The sequence below is a fragment of the Chelmon rostratus genome, chromosome 7, assembly GCF_017976325.1.
Source record: "Chelmon rostratus isolate fCheRos1 chromosome 7, fCheRos1.pri, whole genome shotgun sequence".
Taxonomy (NCBI): Eukaryota; Metazoa; Chordata; class Actinopteri; order Chaetodontiformes; family Chaetodontidae; genus Chelmon; species Chelmon rostratus.
Genome location: NC_055664.1, coordinates 22,898,367 through 22,916,474, shown reverse-complemented (window position 1 = coordinate 22,916,474; position 18,108 = coordinate 22,898,367). Strand labels below are relative to the sequence as shown.

The window sequence follows — 18,108 nt, the reverse complement described above, 5'->3', positions numbered from 1 at the left end:
TCAGGTCGAGGTTCTCACGGTGACCTGAATTTATCTTGTTACACGGAGCAGAAATAACAAACAAAACATGCTTGTTGAGATGAGTGCTGCACACTGACATAGGAAACTGTTTCAAGGGCTGCCATGCAAGAAAAAAATGTTCCAGCCAGGAATGTGCTCTGTGTTGTACAGACCCATTCCACTACAAATCTAAATTATTGATTTTCACACTCTGCACTTTACATGCTAAACAAGTCTCACTAGTCAAATGGAAAATACAAGGAAACTTTGGCCATGGCTGTCGAGTCTGACCTTCAGAAGCAGCACATTTTTAGGAACTGAACAATCGATGATCTTTTGCTGCCTCTTTGCAGCTCAGAGGGAAAAAAAGAGATGGCAGTGAGTGCCTGGAAGGAAAAACAAAGGCCATTGCAGTGTGTCTGTCAGTAGGAACATCCCTGATGCTGACTGACTGGCTAGAGGCAGACAGGGATTCAGCTTCACAAACAACTGCTTGGGAATGCCAGGGCTTGTGTGTGCTCAGGTAAGCTCACCTGAATGCACCCGAAGGGGGAGGGCTGTAGTCCAACGAAACACAGCAATTAACTGACTTAGAATGACAGGAGCAGCCCCCTGCCCACCACACACACAGTCACACAGATACACAAATATCCAAATACCTATTTTGTTCTAAACAACACAATTCTTAAGTCAAGAGGTTTCTGTTTCACGCCTCTGTTCATGATTTTGCTGTCCAGGTGTGATGTTTCGCCAAAACAGTAAACAGACACCCACAAATGAATTTGTGTAATCTCCGTCCTCTGTGATTACACATTCAAAGCTCTGACAAGCTTGACAAATAGCGAGATACACAAGGAGCTGAGAAAATAAACCTAGTTATCTTTGACAAAAGCACCTTAAATACAGCTGTAAAGACACATGGGAGCAGCTTCATGTAATGAAAAAGAAACTCAAGAGAGAAGAAAAAATTACACATCAAGTACACAGATTACCCATGATTATAAAGTTATAGAATATTGCAAAGAATGTGAAGTACAATTTTGAAGTGATTTCAGTATTATTTTAAAGTTTGTTCTAAAACAACACAGTTTAAAGTAGTGGTGTTTAGTCACACTGTGAGGATCCCTCTTATATTCTGACACATACTGATTAAAATAATGAGCATTTTGGGATGTGGCCTGATTGCCATGGTGTCATTTGTGGCAGAAAGCCCATCTGGTGTCTTTACGTAGCCAAGTTAATTGAGTGAAACAGCAACTTCTCTTCAAGTTTATATTACATAATCCTAATTTATCAATCTAAACAAAACAATTTATTTAGAGTGTAACATCCTTTTTAGCAGTTCTTATAGAATCATGAATATTTGCCCACTGAAAGCAAAGGTCATTATTGCAGTGTACGCTGATCAGGGCCAACATAGATTTAAATTTGGGCTCTGAACACTCCATTTAAAGTTTAATTGACACATTGAGGAGCAGATGCATTGCTGCCAAGAAGAACTCAATTTAAGAGGGCCAAGACTGTGTCCTGTACCAAGACAATCCATCTACCAGAGAAAGTATGATCTCAGCTTCAACAGCTAAAACAGCCTTGTGGTCAGATGTTAGACTGCCATAAGTATTTGGATTGGGCACAATGAATGGCTAGGCACTTTCCATTCATTCTCCCATTGTGGAAAAACATGCCAAGAGTAAATTAGTGCCCTGCCCTGTAATGAGTGCAGGTTGTAAATCACTTTATTTTTGGATTGACAATGGAGCCAGCACAAATCCTATAACAATCAGTTGTGTGGGGCACTGATCCCAGTACAGTGCACTCATCTTTGAGCAGAGACAAAATGACAGGTAATGTCAGTGGCATGATTAACTGAGTGACCTCAGTGAACTAACAGAAAATTAATCTAGCAAAAGACAACTAATAAAGTGTCAAAATAATTAATCGGACCTAATCTTGTAAAGTCTTTTCTCAAATGTGATGGGTTGTTGCTTGTATCTGTTAGTATTCTTGAAATTAACGAAATATATTTGTGTTCAGTTGGACAAAATAAGGCATTTGAAGGCCTCACTTTGTTCTCCTTAGGAAAATGTCATTGGGATTTTTCACAATTTTTGGACATTTTTTAGATTTAATCATTAATCAGTTATTTTCAAAGAAAGAAATAGATTAATCATTTGCTGCAGCCCTTCAATCCTGGCTATTGTATACATGTACTGTAGACACAATTACAACCACCCTAAAATACATAAATATACACACAGATTGAGTTGCACATATTAATTAGTAGTCATTCATACACTGAAAGCTGTGCACCCTTTCATGGATCATCACAGCTGTTGGCAAAAAGTCCTGGAATGCAACTGAGCAGCTGCGACATTAAAGTAACTTTTCACCCTAACAAAAAATGCCAAATGCAGTTGATAAATTTCCCAATGAACTTGAAGTGAGGAGGCGAATGTTTTCCACTGCTGAACATGACAGAGTGCAGCTGTGTGCCAGTGTACACCATTCAGCTCCTCCCCAACACGACTGTTCAAAGAGCTGGAGGCTCCGTCTGGGGATTTAGGGCAGCCACCAGCGCAGCTTAAATCTTATTAAAAAATGTTCACTGACTGACTCACAAGCTGCAGTGCAGTATGTGTCGAGTCCTTATTGACGGGTCATGCAACAAGACTCTTCATCAATTTGTCCAGCCACATAGGTGCCACTATAAAGCACAATTCCCATGTCAGAGAATGCTGGTTTGAATCCTCTTATCACTTCTAAAAGTAATGTAAAAGAATGTAGGGAGTGCTGAAAAAAGCACTGCCAGTTCTGGAAGATAAACCACCACTACTAGTGTAAGATACAAGTATCACATCAAGCATCAAGCAAGCTAGAAGGAGCCAGAAAGTGACAGAGAGAGCGAAGCCCAGAGAGATCCATGACAAATAACCCAATTGAGATAGTATTAAATGGACCAGCTGAACCTCAGTCAACAAGAAAAGAGCTCCGCATGGGCTCTGTACTCGCCAGCAGCTCAGGTAAAGCACTTTTATTCAGTATCACCTCCTGATAAGAAGCTGTCCGCTGCATTTTAGTGATCACTCATTAGCACCCCATCCACCTGTTGGCATTGATCTTAACCTGTCTATTATTCAACTGAAGCCACAGATTAGTCCCAAGTTGAGAGATGAGAAAATGTGCACTGGGGCCCTCTGAGGTGCTTGTGGGAAAAGAGGGCCCCTATTAGAGAGTTCCTTTGTGCTCCCTCATCACGGCTGAAGGGTAGCAAAAAGGACACACTGTCAGGCACGCTGCTTCTGCTAATCGGCAACACCGGCATGATTGCCTCAAACCACTCACTGAGCCTGTGCCTGATTACATATCTACCGTGGAAGGAGGGTCTCCGCTAATTGTTCCACAAATTACTTACTCGCTAAATCAATCATTACTTTCTAAATGAGGAGGCTCTTGCATGTACAAAATAATGGGTGATCATTTGTGGGGTGTACTACGGCATACTGCACAGTAACACTAACATGATTTTCAGATAAATAGCGCTTTCTCTAATAGGCATGGGAGCTCTGAAAATACATTTTTTGGCAGACCTACTGGTTGAATGGGAATCAACAGAGCATGACATAAACAAAAGTTATCCGTACATAGTATATTTTTCTTTCCTTCTCATTCACCTCATTGACTCTTGAGACTCACTGACTAGTAATTGTTCTGGAAATCTCTCCCTTCTGTGCACACAGCTTTTGCTTCGTAATTCTGCTAAGTTAGGCACATTATGCAAATGCAAGCTTTTCTTTTGCTTTCTTAAAGGAATGTGAGTTTCTTAAAGTTAAACTTGACACAGTGTAGCAAAATGACATTTGTCACCAGGACAAGAATTCATTCATAGTGTAATTTCAAGAGGGCATGTTTAAATAAAGTAACTCACCACTGTCCTCAATGGAGAAATAGAAGATGTCATTTGTAGCGTTGTCCTTGTCCCTCAGAATATAGCATATGTTCATGTCATCAATTTCAGCTGAAAAAGATAAACATTTGCATAAATAACCACAACATCATACTAAAGTTTATGCCAGTAATGTGTCTTAAATGACAAGTGGGGAAATATGTCCAATTTGTTCCTGACAGATTATGTGTCAATAACTACTCCTGAGCCCTGCTATACGAAGCAGGCTCAGGCTGTGTGATGAAATATACACACTGCATAGTGTGAAGGAAATGTGAAAGGAGAAACTGTATAGTAACTAGGGCTGTATGCCTATTATACTCCTAAATGACACAGAACGTAAATTATAGCCCGATTGTTGGGGCTCCATCACAGTGGTCTGTTTGCCATCCTGACAGTGTGGTGCTAGACAGGTTTTTTTGTAGCCCTGGATCTGGAAGATGTTGAAGTTTACAGCCCTTGCTGTCTTCAATATTTGATGTCAAAACATCTCCCTTCAAAGGGACCGATGCATAAAAATGCATAGCCACAATTTTCAAATGCCCAGGAGATTGTGTCTTTATTTACTGTCTGTTTACTCTTGTGAGAACTCTTGAAATATTGAACAGGCCTCTTGGGGAAAGCATCTCACAGTGACTCAGTAAATAAAAGCAGGGAATACATGGATATTGACTGTACATTGATACTGCTACCCTGATATTTGGCATTTACCAAGACACCCCTCGTGTACTCATGGTTGCGATTGTTCTGCTGGGAGCCAAAATACAATACCCCCTGGCCCCGCCATGTGTATGTCCACATTATCTATCCTCATGTCTGTGATCCCCTCGTCCTATATTAGGAATTACGACTCTGGTAATGTACGAATTACCACCACTTCTCTCCCGACATGAAATACATTAGTCACTGTTTGAAAAATGCACTCCTCTAGTCAGCCTGAGGCACTGGCATACTTCATCTCTGTAAACAGCCTCTTGAGTGAAAACAAAAACCTTTATATTGGAAATCAGCGCTTTTAGGCATCAGAGGGGAGTGCATTTAGCAGAAAGAGTAAATGTAAAATGAGTTTGAGAGTGGTCTCGAGAGAATTAAACACTGTCTTGGACGCGAGTCTCTGCAGTACATTACAAATCTAACAGAATGCCACAGGATTTCAAAGCTGTTTGAAATGCAGCTCTCTTACCTTGTGTGAAGGTGGTGATGGTAGCATTTCCTTTGCTGAGGTTGATCAGGTAACCGTGTTCTGGGGCAACAGTAATCCTAAAGGTCACAGAATCCTGAAAGCTGTCTCTGTCTTCTGCTTTAAGGGTCTTACTGGTGATCACAAACCCCAGTTGGCCAGTCTCAAGAACCCTCAATGTTGGGGCACCCTTGTTCACCACAATCTGCGGTACCCCATTATCCAACGGGAGGATGGTAATCTTCATCACTTGAGGCTTTCGAGTCTCAAACACTGTGTCAGGGAAGATGTAGAAGTCTGTGTGAGTGCCATCAGTGACGGTGAAGGAGAAGCTGTCCTCTGCACTCTCTGTGCCATCATGCTTGTAGCTGATCATGTTCTCATTCAGGTCCTGCTTTGTGAAGGAGTTGACAGGCCGGGTGTTGTTAAAGAGCAGGCGACCATGAACTGGGATTTGAGTGACTGTGAACTTCAGGAGGCGGTCAACAGTGTCTCTGTCCTCCACTGTTAGCTCAAAAGGCGTGATGAGCTTGTTCTCCCCCTCGGTTACCACCAGGCCGTGTATTGTCACCACAGGCTTTTTATTGTCCACGTCAGTGATGGAAATGCGGAAGGTGCGGAACACAGGGTTGTAGCCATCAGTGACTTCAAATTCAAAGCTATCCATTTTCACTTCATCGTCAGCAGTGTGGATGTAGTAGACTTTGTTACCAGCCAGCTGGAGCTGTGTGAAGGATGAGATGGGCATCCCGGGTGTGTCTGTGCACTCCAGGTGTCCTCTCATTGGAGCTCTGGTGATTGTGAAGACCAAGTGTTCATCTGGGCTGTTGAGGTCACTGGTGCTGAGCAGGTCTGTTGTCAGAGTAACCCTGCCACCCTCTTTAAGGGATACACCTTTGTTGATGACATCTGGGAAAACCATGTCAATGCCACCCACTGTGACATAGAAGTATCTGTCAATCAAAGAGTTGATGCCATCTGTCACATCAAATTTGATGAGGTCGCGGATCCCCTCTTGCCCAACATGGATGTATACAATCAGACCCTGGTCCACTTCGTTCTGTGTAAAGTTCATTCCAACTGTGATGTTTTGCAATGTCCCAGAAGGCGTTGTCCTCTGTAAATACCCCTGACCCGGCCCATAGCGAATAATGTAAGTTAGTGTGTTATCCTCAGAGTCCAGATCAGTAGCTTTTAAAACATTGCTGTTTATGACTTTCACCTCACCTATCTCAATTTCAAGGCCGTCATTGATTGCCATCCTTGGGGTCTCGTCATCCACCGGGATAATCATAACTATTACTGTTTTCTCTACACTGAACTTTCCATCTGTGAGAACAATATCAAAGCTGTCCTCTGTGGTCTCTGAGTCATCATGCTCATACACAATGCTGGAGGCCTCCCTGATCTGATCCAAGGTGAAGTTAGAGACAGGGACAGTGCCGGTAGTGAGCTGATTGAGAATAAATCCGTGCTTGGGGGGTTTGGTGATAATGAACGTGAGCTGATCAGAGGGGAGATCTGCATCAGCACCATTCAGAATGGGAGTGTCGATGACTATGTTCATGCCCTCCATAACTACAAACTCTCTCATGTAAATCTCAGGCTTTTCATCATTAGAGGGGATTATGGAGATAGGGAAAAAGTGCCTTTCAGAGAAATTGATGCCATCAGAGCATCTGAATGTAAACCTGTCCTCCACTGGCTCAACTCCCTTGTGAATGCTTTGCACATAGTAAATGTGATTCTGTCTGATGTCCTTGATGGTGAAAGCACTAATAGCAGTCCCGGACCTGGATTTCTCTGAGCCTGGGGCTGGTGAAATATTTTCCACATAGCCAGAAGTCGGCTGTACAATGATTGTACAAAGGAGGTCGTCGTTGGGTGTGTCGACATCATCGGTGCTTATATGAAGAATTTGAATTACATTTTTCTCTCCCTCAACAACAGTGAACTGTGGCCCCACAAAGACCTCTGGAGCCTGGCTGTCCAGGGGAAGAATAGTTACATGCACCCTGACACCTGTGATTTTATTTCCTCCAACAGTCCACTCATCAGACATGTCCGTCAAAGTGAGATTGAAAAAGTCCTCCTTTGTGGTCAATCCTATCTCCCCACTGGTATGAGCATAGACCACAAAGCCGTTAATGATATCAGCTTGGGTGAAGGTGCCAGATGGAATGCCTTTCACCAGAATTTCACCTAATGATGGTGAATCCTCCACAATGAAGGTCAGACGAAGGTCATCCGTGTCCTCATCTCTTCCCTGAATGACATTGCTTGTGATTTCTGTTGCTCCATTTTCCAGTACATCTATGTAAGAGCCAATTGTACCAGCTGGAAGACTGATAGTTGGAGTTTCATCATCAATAGGCTTCACACTAATCTTTATAGTAATTGGGACAACATGGACCCCATCGCTGACATCTATTTGTATTGAATCCACTGTGGATTCATCCCCATTGTGAATGTATGAAATTCTGGCATTTTCAATATCCTCTAGGGTGAAAGTGTCTCCTTTTGTCATGTCAGTAAATGTAAACTGGATCTGGCCATGCAGTGGAAGCTGAGAAATAGTGAAAGATATCTGTTTGCGGTCTGTGTCTGTGTCTGAGGTGTCCAGCTCAGCACTTGTAATGATATGTGTGCCACGTTCAAGCACAGTAAATCCAGAGTTGGTTATTTCGGGCGGCTTGTTGTCCACAGGCTTTAAAAATATAGTGAAAACTCCTTCTACGATATTTCCAGAAACATCCTCCACAGTGTACTTAAACTGCAAAATATGAGTGGTAATACCAAGCTCAAGATCGGGGGGTTTATAAGCGATTTTATGGTGGTTAATTTGTGCCTGAGTGAAAGTTGTGACTTCAGTGTTTGGCTTTTCAGTTAATACCAGAGATCCTAATACAGCAGGGCTATTCTCATCTGTATCTGTCGGAGGCTGGATAATTGTGTATTTGAGATCCCGATCCTCTGAGTCCAGGTCAGTGTAACGGAGGAATTTCTTTCGGAAGTAAGTAAGCTGATACTCATGCACAGCCATTTGCAGAGTCGTGCCAGGGTACAGTTCAGGTGGGAGGTCATCAACAGGGAGGATTTTGATAATGAACGAGCTCTCACCTGATTGGTTTGGTGGGTCATTGTCATCTTGAACTTTAAACACAAACTGATCCATGACTGTGCTGGTGCTGTGAGGCCCATTATGCTTGTAAAACAGTTTACCATCAGTAATATCCTGCTGCAGCCATTCAGTCACTACTTTCTCATACAATTCATCCTCTGTGTTAAACTTCCAAGTCGATGGGTCCTCTGGGGCCTCAGACTGACGGAGCAACACCTGCCCAATCGTGGAAAAGGGAGGCTCTATTGTGAATTTTATTGAGGAATCCTCCGAGTCGATGTCTGCTGCACTGAGCATAAGTGTGGAGATTGGCATCATTTGGTTTTTGAATAAAAACAAACCTGTGTTAGCGTTGATGATCGGAGGCTCGTCATCAGTTGGCACAACAGTGATAGGAAACAGAAACTCCACCTCATTTGTGCCATCTGTCATTCTGAAAATAATATTATCACTGTAGGTGTCACTGCCATCATGTTGATAAATGACAACTCCAGAGTCAAGGTCACCCGGGGTGAAAAATTTACTCCCCGAGCCCAGAACAGTTAATTCTCCATGCCTCAGCCCATCAATAACAGTGATTTTGACTTTTTCTAGATTGTCCTCATCACTGATTTCCAGATTCTGTGAACTGGACAGAGGCCTGGACTGACCCTCATACAGTAACTGGCCAGTATTCCTAGTAACCACAGGGGCCAACGTGTTCATAGGCTTAACAACAATCATGAAAGCAAAAGGGTCTGACACAGCCCCCTCTGTGTCCACAACCTCAAACTCAATCTGGAAAATCCGCTCAGTGTCTGAATCCACAGCAGGGGGTTTGTAGGCGATTTTCAAGTCTTTCAGGTCTCCTTGGTAAAATGAGGTTATTGGTAAATTCCTATCATCTGTGCTCACTATGTAGCCCTCCTCAAAGGACAGGGTGGATGTGATGTTGAAAATTAATTCATCAGGATTGGACTCAATATCCTCTGCAGCCAGCATATCCGTGGTTATCGCTGTCATTACAAACTGGTCCACTTCCATCATCATCATTGCTACAAAGCTGGGCTTGGGAGCTGTGTTCTCCTCTCCTTCTTTGATCCTCACCAAAATTTGGAAGAATTCCTGCTTGAGCAAATTGCCTTCCTTATCATGTAACTCCACAAGCATTGGAACGTAATCTCTGTTTGGTGACTTTGAAGCAAATGTATGCTGATAACGGATGTTCATTTTAATAAATTCATCACAGTCCACCATTGTTCCAAGGCTGTCCTCATCCACAAGTTTGCCATACCTGGGCAGCACGCTGCCACTGGAGAGAGAGGCTATTTTGCATTGTTGTGCACTTTTATCATAGGTGAATTCTAAAATTTTTCTATCGATGGGGTTACTTGTACCGAGCAATTTCTCAACAGTGAGTGGCATATTTTTGGTCAGCACTTCCAGCTGTGTGAAAATGACTTCTACCTCCATCATAAAAGGTATTATAATGGTATCCGTTTGGGTGTCATACCTGAGTTGTAATCTCACTCTATCCCTCGGTGGACTCCTAGAGCCAAAGTGAGAATACTTCACGTCATTAGGGCCAAATTCACACGGAAACTTTTTCGGAGACAGGTGTCCAGGCCTTTGAGATAAGGGGTCATTGTCCAGGACTGTTACGCTGCATCTATCGCCGGGCTGAACTTGGATAACCAAATCGTTGATGGGATCAATGAAGACTGATCTCCCGAAAGGCACGCGGATCCCATTATTGGCAACCAATATCGTGTCCTCTGACAGCTCGGACCTCAAGGCGTATGATAATCCATAGCTGTCAAAAACCTGCGCAACTGCATCACCTGTCAGAATCACGGCAAGCAGAATGAAAGCAGCGCCAGTCCCGTGCAGATGCGGGGGAATAATCCAAGCCATTTGTAGTGTGGAACCGCAGAGAGGACACGTTGAACTTTGCGCATACACCCTTGTAAACTAACTACGGCGGTTAAAGTTGCAAGAACATAAAATCAGAGTTGGATAATATCGCGCACCTATGGGCACCAAGGTGCACCATTCTCTCCCAGCAGCAGCACACTGATAATCTAAACTTCAATTCATACTCCTGCTCTGCCGGAGTAAAGAGAGTTACGCCCTCCTCTCAGCGGATTGGCTGATATGTCCGCTGGAATGCGTTCGACAGGCTTTAAGTGGATGTGCTTTCTGTCATTCTAGCCAGACAAAAACGATGCCGCGTGGGCTGGACCTTATTAGGTTGACTACGGGAAGATAAATAAACGAATGAGGTGATGTTTGGTCATGAGGAAAGATTTATAGCCCGCAGTGTGACCAGAAATAGAAATGATGTTCGAATGACTTCATTCTACACGCCAGACCAGATCTGGCAGAGCAGATCTTCCTGTTGGATGCTGTTTTAAAATGATCTGCATATGTTCTCTAGTCAAAGCTATTCACTCACTTCAGACTATTCCTAAAAGTAAGGGGAAGCGATCAGTAGTGCAGCTGCATAAAAGAGTCTTCACTGGTAATCTGACTGGAGAAAAGCTTTGTCTCCCTCTCGTGGCTCGCGCTGCTGAGGATGCTCTCCGCACTCTTCCTCACCAGCCGACATCACACCCTACCCTCGATGTTATGCACATTTTCCACCTTCTTTTTCCTAATGAAAATCAGGTTCGTCGTGAAATTCTTGGGTCAAACAGGCACCTTTAGTGACGCTAATATGCTGTGTATTGTTTGACAAGGGACACAAAATGGAGTGAATTGTCCCTGTGAATGAATGAGGGGGTATGGCGTGTCTGCAGTCATACACAGCAGAGCTGATGGAAAGGAAGCACTGCAGAAAATTGACTGTCCACTGTGATGTAATGTAATCCATGTGGCCACAACATGGCTTTAACCTGCTCCCCACAATCCCATCTTAAAGCATGAGTCAAAACTTCTATTTATTAATGTCATCCAGTCACATTGTCCTTTTTTTCTGTTATGCTGCTCTCTCATCACACAGGTCTCCCATCAGTCTGTCGCTTCCGCCCACAGAGCATTCTCCTCTGACTCCTGACAAGCTCAGTCATGATCCGACTGCTCTCGCCACTCATCTGGAGACCCAGTGCTGATGAAGAGACCCACACAGCGATTGTGCAGCACAGCAGGGCAGGTGAAAATGACTCAGTTATATTAAAAGTAGCTTTAATTTTGGCATGGTGAGCACCACTGCTGCTTTGTAATAGATTAGAATATGTCTACGGGGGAGTCTGAGAACATTGATGGGAGATGGAGCCATGCAAAATCTTATATTGTGTCATTACCAGGCTCCTATATGGTGCTACTACTGTTTTCGCATTAAAATGTCAGTAAAATTGGAAAAATAGTCTGATTTCTTTCACACAAGTGTGGTATTCATGCTGCATTGGTACATGCACAGTTGTTCTGTATGTCTGATTAAACCCACAGCCTTTGCATACGGTATATTAATATATATATGTATATGTACGCACATCACTATGTTCTCCTGTCAGCGTGTAGCATCCCTAAAGCCATATATTGCGTGGAAGAATTTGACTTCAACTGTGCTCAGTCCCCTCTGATCCCTTTTAGATGATTTTCATTCCATGCACAAAGTCATGGGTGCAGCCAGTGTGTCTGCACCTGCCTATAGTTGCGCATTAAAGACATACAAACTGTCTCACAGCTGGCATGTGTTGAAATTGGTACACAGTAGCTGCCATAACAAACTGCGCAGTTGAGTTGCACTGGACACTGTTGACAGGGTCCAATTATAAATAGAGCCAAGCAAACTGCAAGGCAAAGCCCCCAGGCCTTGACAGCTCCTAGTTACAAGAGAAAATGAAAAAGAAGATGAATAGAACTTTCTGACAGCGGCGATGGCAGAGAGGGAATTGGATCATACCCAAACCTTCAGGCTTATTTTTGAGGCGAGGGGAAGTTTGATGATATTCTGTCACATCACATTTGAATCAAATTTATTGTAAATGACCACTATCTCTTAAAAGATAGAACTGTCTGTCTATGAAGGAAGTGAGGATTACAATCGCACTCCCGATGTGCAGATGATTTATTGTATATGGTGCAGGTGGGGTTTTGGCTAAAATACTGTGGTTCAGCTCACTTTTGAATGCACCACTTATACCACTTCTAAATGTTTACCAGAAGAACAATAGATGATTTTCGGTTGCTCATTCATTTCAAGTTTTCTCCCCGTTGAACACTGACAGCAAAAACTTCAAAGCTGTTCGTTCTGGAGCTCATCTAGTTTTTCTTTGTGGCTGTTAACACCCAGAAAATCACTTTGTTTTATTTTGTGATGACTCTGGTGACAGCTAAATGTGCTTCTGCCAGCAGTCCAAAGATACCGACTGCCTCGAAGAAAACAATAAAAGCATATTTACGTTAGATGTATCCATAATCTAAAAATATTCTGTTTTGCCTGTCATTTACAGCAGGGCTAACTTTCAGTTTCCTCTGAGCTTAATGTCCTGCCTTATCATCACCACACACACACCCACAGGCCAAACACTGAAAAGCTTGCATTCCCTGCTGTCACCACTATGATTGTAACTGGGTTAACAGAGATATACATCTACAGTCATGTATGTACACATATACATACTTGTGAGGTGCCTTGAGCTCTGAGAGGTGGCGTCATTGAATCAACCTGATACTTGGACAAAGCAGTGCAGGATGGACCATCTGCGTGTTCAGTCTGAGCTCATATCTGCAGCCAAACAAACTCTTAACAATAATTGCTTTCTTTTTATATTTTTGCACTGTCTTTATTAACATTGCTCTGCATGCTTGTGTCATAGTTCAGTATTTTGTACTATTTAAGGGTGACTACAGAACTGTGGCTGAAAAATAGCCCTAACTGTCTGTGTTAAATAAACCAATTGATAATAAATATGTATTAATCAATGTAACAAAGCTACACAAAATCTTTATCATTATTAACATGACCACTGTTTGTTCTATCTGCACACTGTGACAGCAGTGTCCCTCTCTCACTAGAAATACTTTTGATAATAGCCCGCTTCGGTGCCACCCCACTGTTTGCCTCAGCGTTACTAAAGTGACTCCATTCCAACAATTGCTTGGACTTACCAGAACTATTTCTGTTTGTGGTTATTCCCTAGAGACAATACAACCTCAGCCTCACTGATCTCATTAAGGCTATTTTAGTTTGTTACGTTCCTGTCAGGGACAATTCTTTTGATGGTTGAAGTTGGAATGGCGGCAGGAGCTACTCTGAAGTCCCTCCCTACAAAAGTAAATTTTGTAATCCATAGAAACAAAATGCTTGGCTAACCGGCAGCCAAATCCATCTTCCCCAGCTTATGTTACTCTTGGGATATTACAAAACTAAAAAGGCAGCAAAACCAGTCAAGTTTAATCATATTCTTTATTTATGCTCCTAAATTCCCCAGGTGTGCGTGGACCCATATGAAAGACTATAATGTATGGCCAGAGGAATCGTATTGCTTACAAAAGAAGTCAAGTTAGGTTTATTTCCAGCGTTCTTTTAACAAATAGGTTCATCGTTGTACTTTGCAGAAAAAAAATGGGTCTAAAATAGATGAAATCCAAGGACAATCAAAAAGTGAGAAAGAACAAGTTCTAAGAATGGGGACACAAATATGTACATGCATGTGTGTTTGTGTTTGTGTGTAAATCAAAATACAGCAATATGTTAAGGCTCTCTGGCCACACTGTGCTGGCCTCTAATTAAAGTCGGGCATAACCTCAGAATGTAGTGGTTTATCTTAAGTCCAGGAGTAAAACCCAAGAATGAAATGGAGAGCTGTGCTAATGTGACTAGAGTCACAGAGAGTAATATTCATTTGAAATTTCAAACCTCCAAAATATTTTTGTTTTTTTGCAGAATATGAAGCTATTTCAGTAGTGAACATTGAATTTCAAATTAGACATTTACATCACAGATGTCCTTTTCCTATAAATTTTCTAACACAAAAATGAAAAGACTTTAATAATGAGTGTCTCAGTCATTGTAAAGTGATAATCCATTGACAAACATGCATTTCAATCATTTTTCATTTACTCATGTAATGGGAATTAAAGATTTGACACATAATCGCAAACTTGCAAACTCTAAAATATGTAAAATGGGAGGTATATGACAATAATAATATTATTATCATCATTATTATATAAACTTTTCACAAAAATGTTAAGAAGTAACAAAGCACAACAAGAAAAGTTTTAAGAAAGATTTAAAGGAAACTAGAGACATACTGTGTCTGAGTTCAGTAGGCAGAGAGCTCCACAGTGTGGGGGCTCTAATAGCAAAAGCCTGATCACCCTTAGTCACAAACCGTGACCTGGGAGTAACCAGCAGGGCTCCATCCGCAGATCTTAATGATCAAGGGAGCACATACCAGGTCAACAGACCAGAAATGTTACCCAAGTAAAGTGCATTGGAATAGATAAAAACATTGCAATTGCAAAAAAAAAAAAAAAAAAAAGGCAAAATTAACTTGATCATCAAAACAGAGGATACCATCAGATATCACCCTGAGATTCTAATATTATATGAGAGACAATGAAGGCTTACAACAGAATTGGGGGGACCAAACAGAATAACCCTCAGATTTATCATTAAATTTAAGGAAAATTTGGTTGTTGTTGTGAGATGCTGCTTTCAGATCTGAGTGTCATCTGCATAAAAATTGTAAAATACATCATGATTTAGAATAACTTGGACAGCATGTATATAGATAACAGAAGGAGGCCAAGAGCTGAGCACTGAGGGACACCACAATTTAACTGAGCAGTCAAGGAAGTAGAGTTGCTATGAACCGAGCCCTTGATGCCGACCCAAGTCTCCAAAAGATAAGAGGATACTGTAATCAACTGTGGCAAAGGCATCACTTAAATCTAAAAGAACTAAAATTGAGCAAGTCACCTCTGTCTGCAGTTAGCAGTAGGTTACTAGTAATCTTTACAAGTGGCGTCTCCGTACTATGAACCAGAGCAGAATTTGTTAAAACCACTATTATTATTCATAAAAGATGATAGAGATGATGATCATTTGAGATTAGATTACTTTCTCAGATTAAACAGAGCAGTTTTGAGTTTGGTCTGTAGTTACTTAAGGACAGTGGGTCCAAATTAGATATATTGACAAGGCAAATCAAAGTGCTTGGATTGTGGTTTCTGTATAGTGTTGCATACAAGTTAATGTGTTTAAGTAGAAAAATCTGGCTGTAATATAAGACTTTGTTAATCTCACAATGTGCAAGTAGGTAGCAACAAAAAGAATTACAAAATTTTAAATATAAGGTATCCCATGTACAGTATAGCTATGGCAAAGAGTATAAAAATACCCGTGGATTATAGATGTTGTGTGTGTTAAAAACATCTAATAATATAACACACATAGTAGACATTAACGGGTTGTGTCGTTAAATCTGAAATCTGTTATTGATGAGATGTTGTAAAATAATGTAAAACACTGAGTTCATCGCACGTTATGTTGGTTTTGATGATACTAAAGATGTATGTGTGTTGTCTAGAGCAGATGGTGGCTTCACTAGTGTTTTCAAAATTATAAAATCCTAGGGAACGACGTCAATTAATTCCCATAAATGTGTTGTTTTACATGCACCCAGTCTCTGCCACAGCCTATGAATGACTGGTGTTACACACAATCACTCTGGGCTGGCACTGAATCAAGGTTTCTGTCTGTGTGAGCAATTAATTGCTTGCTGCTGTTGCACTCTTGTAAGGACACCATGTTATAGAGAGATTTTAATGAAGTATGATGTGTAATGCTGTGACCAAAAGCCTCCAACAGTTCAAAAACAATTGTTGCAGCACCAGGGCACTGTCAAAACTGCCTTCATTATAGTCTAACTAACCTGACTGATGCGGTAGCAGCTAAGGACACAAGTAAAGGCCAACCGGCAGACATTTAACCATTCATCCGTAACTTAAAACTGTGTTTCTGACTTCAGGCTTTTATATGTTATTAAAAACTCAAAATCTTGGGCTTCCTGCAGAGGTGTGGTCACCTCCAGGCCAAGGGTTACATCATTTAATAGGATTGCCGGCAGATACCCTGCAGGCCTTCCTTCTCCTGATGAGTTTTAAAGCTGAGAGACGCTTAACATGTATGGCCACCCGTGGTCTGTACTCATTTATACCGTGCAAAAAGAAAGAAAAATGAGAATTCACCTGGTGAGAGTCACTGTGTGACATCTGCACGTTGTCACATCATCAGCAGAAAAAAATGACTGAGATTTCTGGTTTGATTATTAGAAAACAAAAGTGAAAAATGACCTTCTGAACAGAGAGAAAATTACTTTGTTTCAAAAAACTCAACAACAAACAAGGAAGAAACAAAAGTCATGCAATAAAAACAGTGTAATTCTAGAGAATAAAAAGGATGATATTCCCTGAATCCTTCTGTAAAATTTAGCATTTTTCTTGTGTGTAGTGGACTTAACAGCTGTGTATTTTGGCCATTCCTCTGATGTATTTTATCCTCCTCGACCCCTTTTGAATTTCCAGTTTCTGCTGAGCCAAATGCATTCTTTTTCTGCTCTGTTTGATCTAAAGTTGGGGACTAAGTCAGCAACACTATCATCTAGATGAAACAGAGTGCATTCGCTAGACGCTCGTGAAAAAGCTGCACACGCTGCACATGTGGGGACAGTAATGCTTTCTCTTGGACTGTGTTTCACTATTGTCATTGTTATGTTATTATCAAGATTTATTTTTTAGAAAACGAACCAAGTACATTTTGTTAGATTTACTCTGACATAATGAAATTTACTGCCTCCAAGTGACAGCTTCTATGTGGGTGCCTATTGTTCCAGTATTCTGGGGAATGTCTCAAATATTTCTAAGTCCCCCTGCTAAGCTGTAATTGACTTAATCTTTCCATTAGCCCGAAGTCACCAAAGTCAGCTGTCATCTGTTAGAGTTAACTGATGTAACAAGGTGCTTTTTATGCTTTCTGATAGATGAGAGTTTCAGCTATGAGACGTTAGGGTGATTTTTAACCCCCTACCGTCCATAACTGCAAACAAACACCATACATGAGTACCACACACACACACACACACCTGCACACTCATGTCTCCCCTGCTGACAGCTCTAATAAGCACCAGCACACAAACTGACAAACTCTTGCTCATTGTTGTCAGGTGATGGGGTGTTGCTGATCTTACTGAGTTTGGTAAATACCCCTGCAGACAGACATAAACAGAACCTATAACCTCCACACATCTTCACCCCTCCATATGTACCAAACACAGACAACAGATTCCTGCAGAGTATTTGGAGACAATCTTAAGCACATCTGTACTGCATTTGTTTGTAAAATGAGAAAAGTCAGCATTCTTTTTTTTTTTGTCAGAAAACAAGCTACAGTATTCAAATATTTTAACACAGTACCATTTAATTGCAACAGCTGTGAATGCCACATACCATATACTTCAGTGCCACTGCCAGAAGATGGCAACATCACATTACACTTCTCATGTGTTGCAAAGTATACACTATAGAGTTTTGCATCGTAAATATATTATGAGAACAGCTACACAAAGTTAGGATGAGTAACACATAATTAAACTTGCACAAACAAGTAAAGCCTGACTTTATTATTAACATGAAAAATCTTAAAATAAAACCAGCAATTAAAACTCAAATCTTCAGTTAAAGAAACTGAACTTTGAATTAAAGTGTACCTCATTTTTAGTTATATAGTGAAAATCTTCATTTGAGTTGAGTTTGGTCCAACATGTCAGTTGAGCTACATGCTGTAGCTGTGTAGCTACTAATGAAAGATCAGCAGGCCTAATTAGTTCAAGACCTTATATAATGACTTTGAATTTCTGCTGCCAGCTTGGCTAT

General features: G+C 41.3%; 1 protein-coding gene across 1 annotated transcript in view; it reads right to left on the bottom strand.

Annotated features, from left to right (window-relative positions):
• frem2b (FRAS1 related extracellular matrix 2b) overlaps positions 1–10,137 on the bottom strand; it is a 51,575-nt gene extending 41,438 nt beyond the window's left edge. Inside the window, exons 1-2 of the mRNA XM_041940911.1 lie at positions 5,127–10,137; positions 3,926–4,015 (exon numbers count right to left, since the gene is read on the bottom strand). Of these exons, the coding sequence (XP_041796845.1) occupies positions 3,926–4,015; positions 5,127–10,137 (5,101 nt within the window). The remainder of the gene's footprint in view (positions 1–3,925; positions 4,016–5,126) is intronic.
• Positions 10,138–18,108: the final 7,971 nt, after the last annotated feature.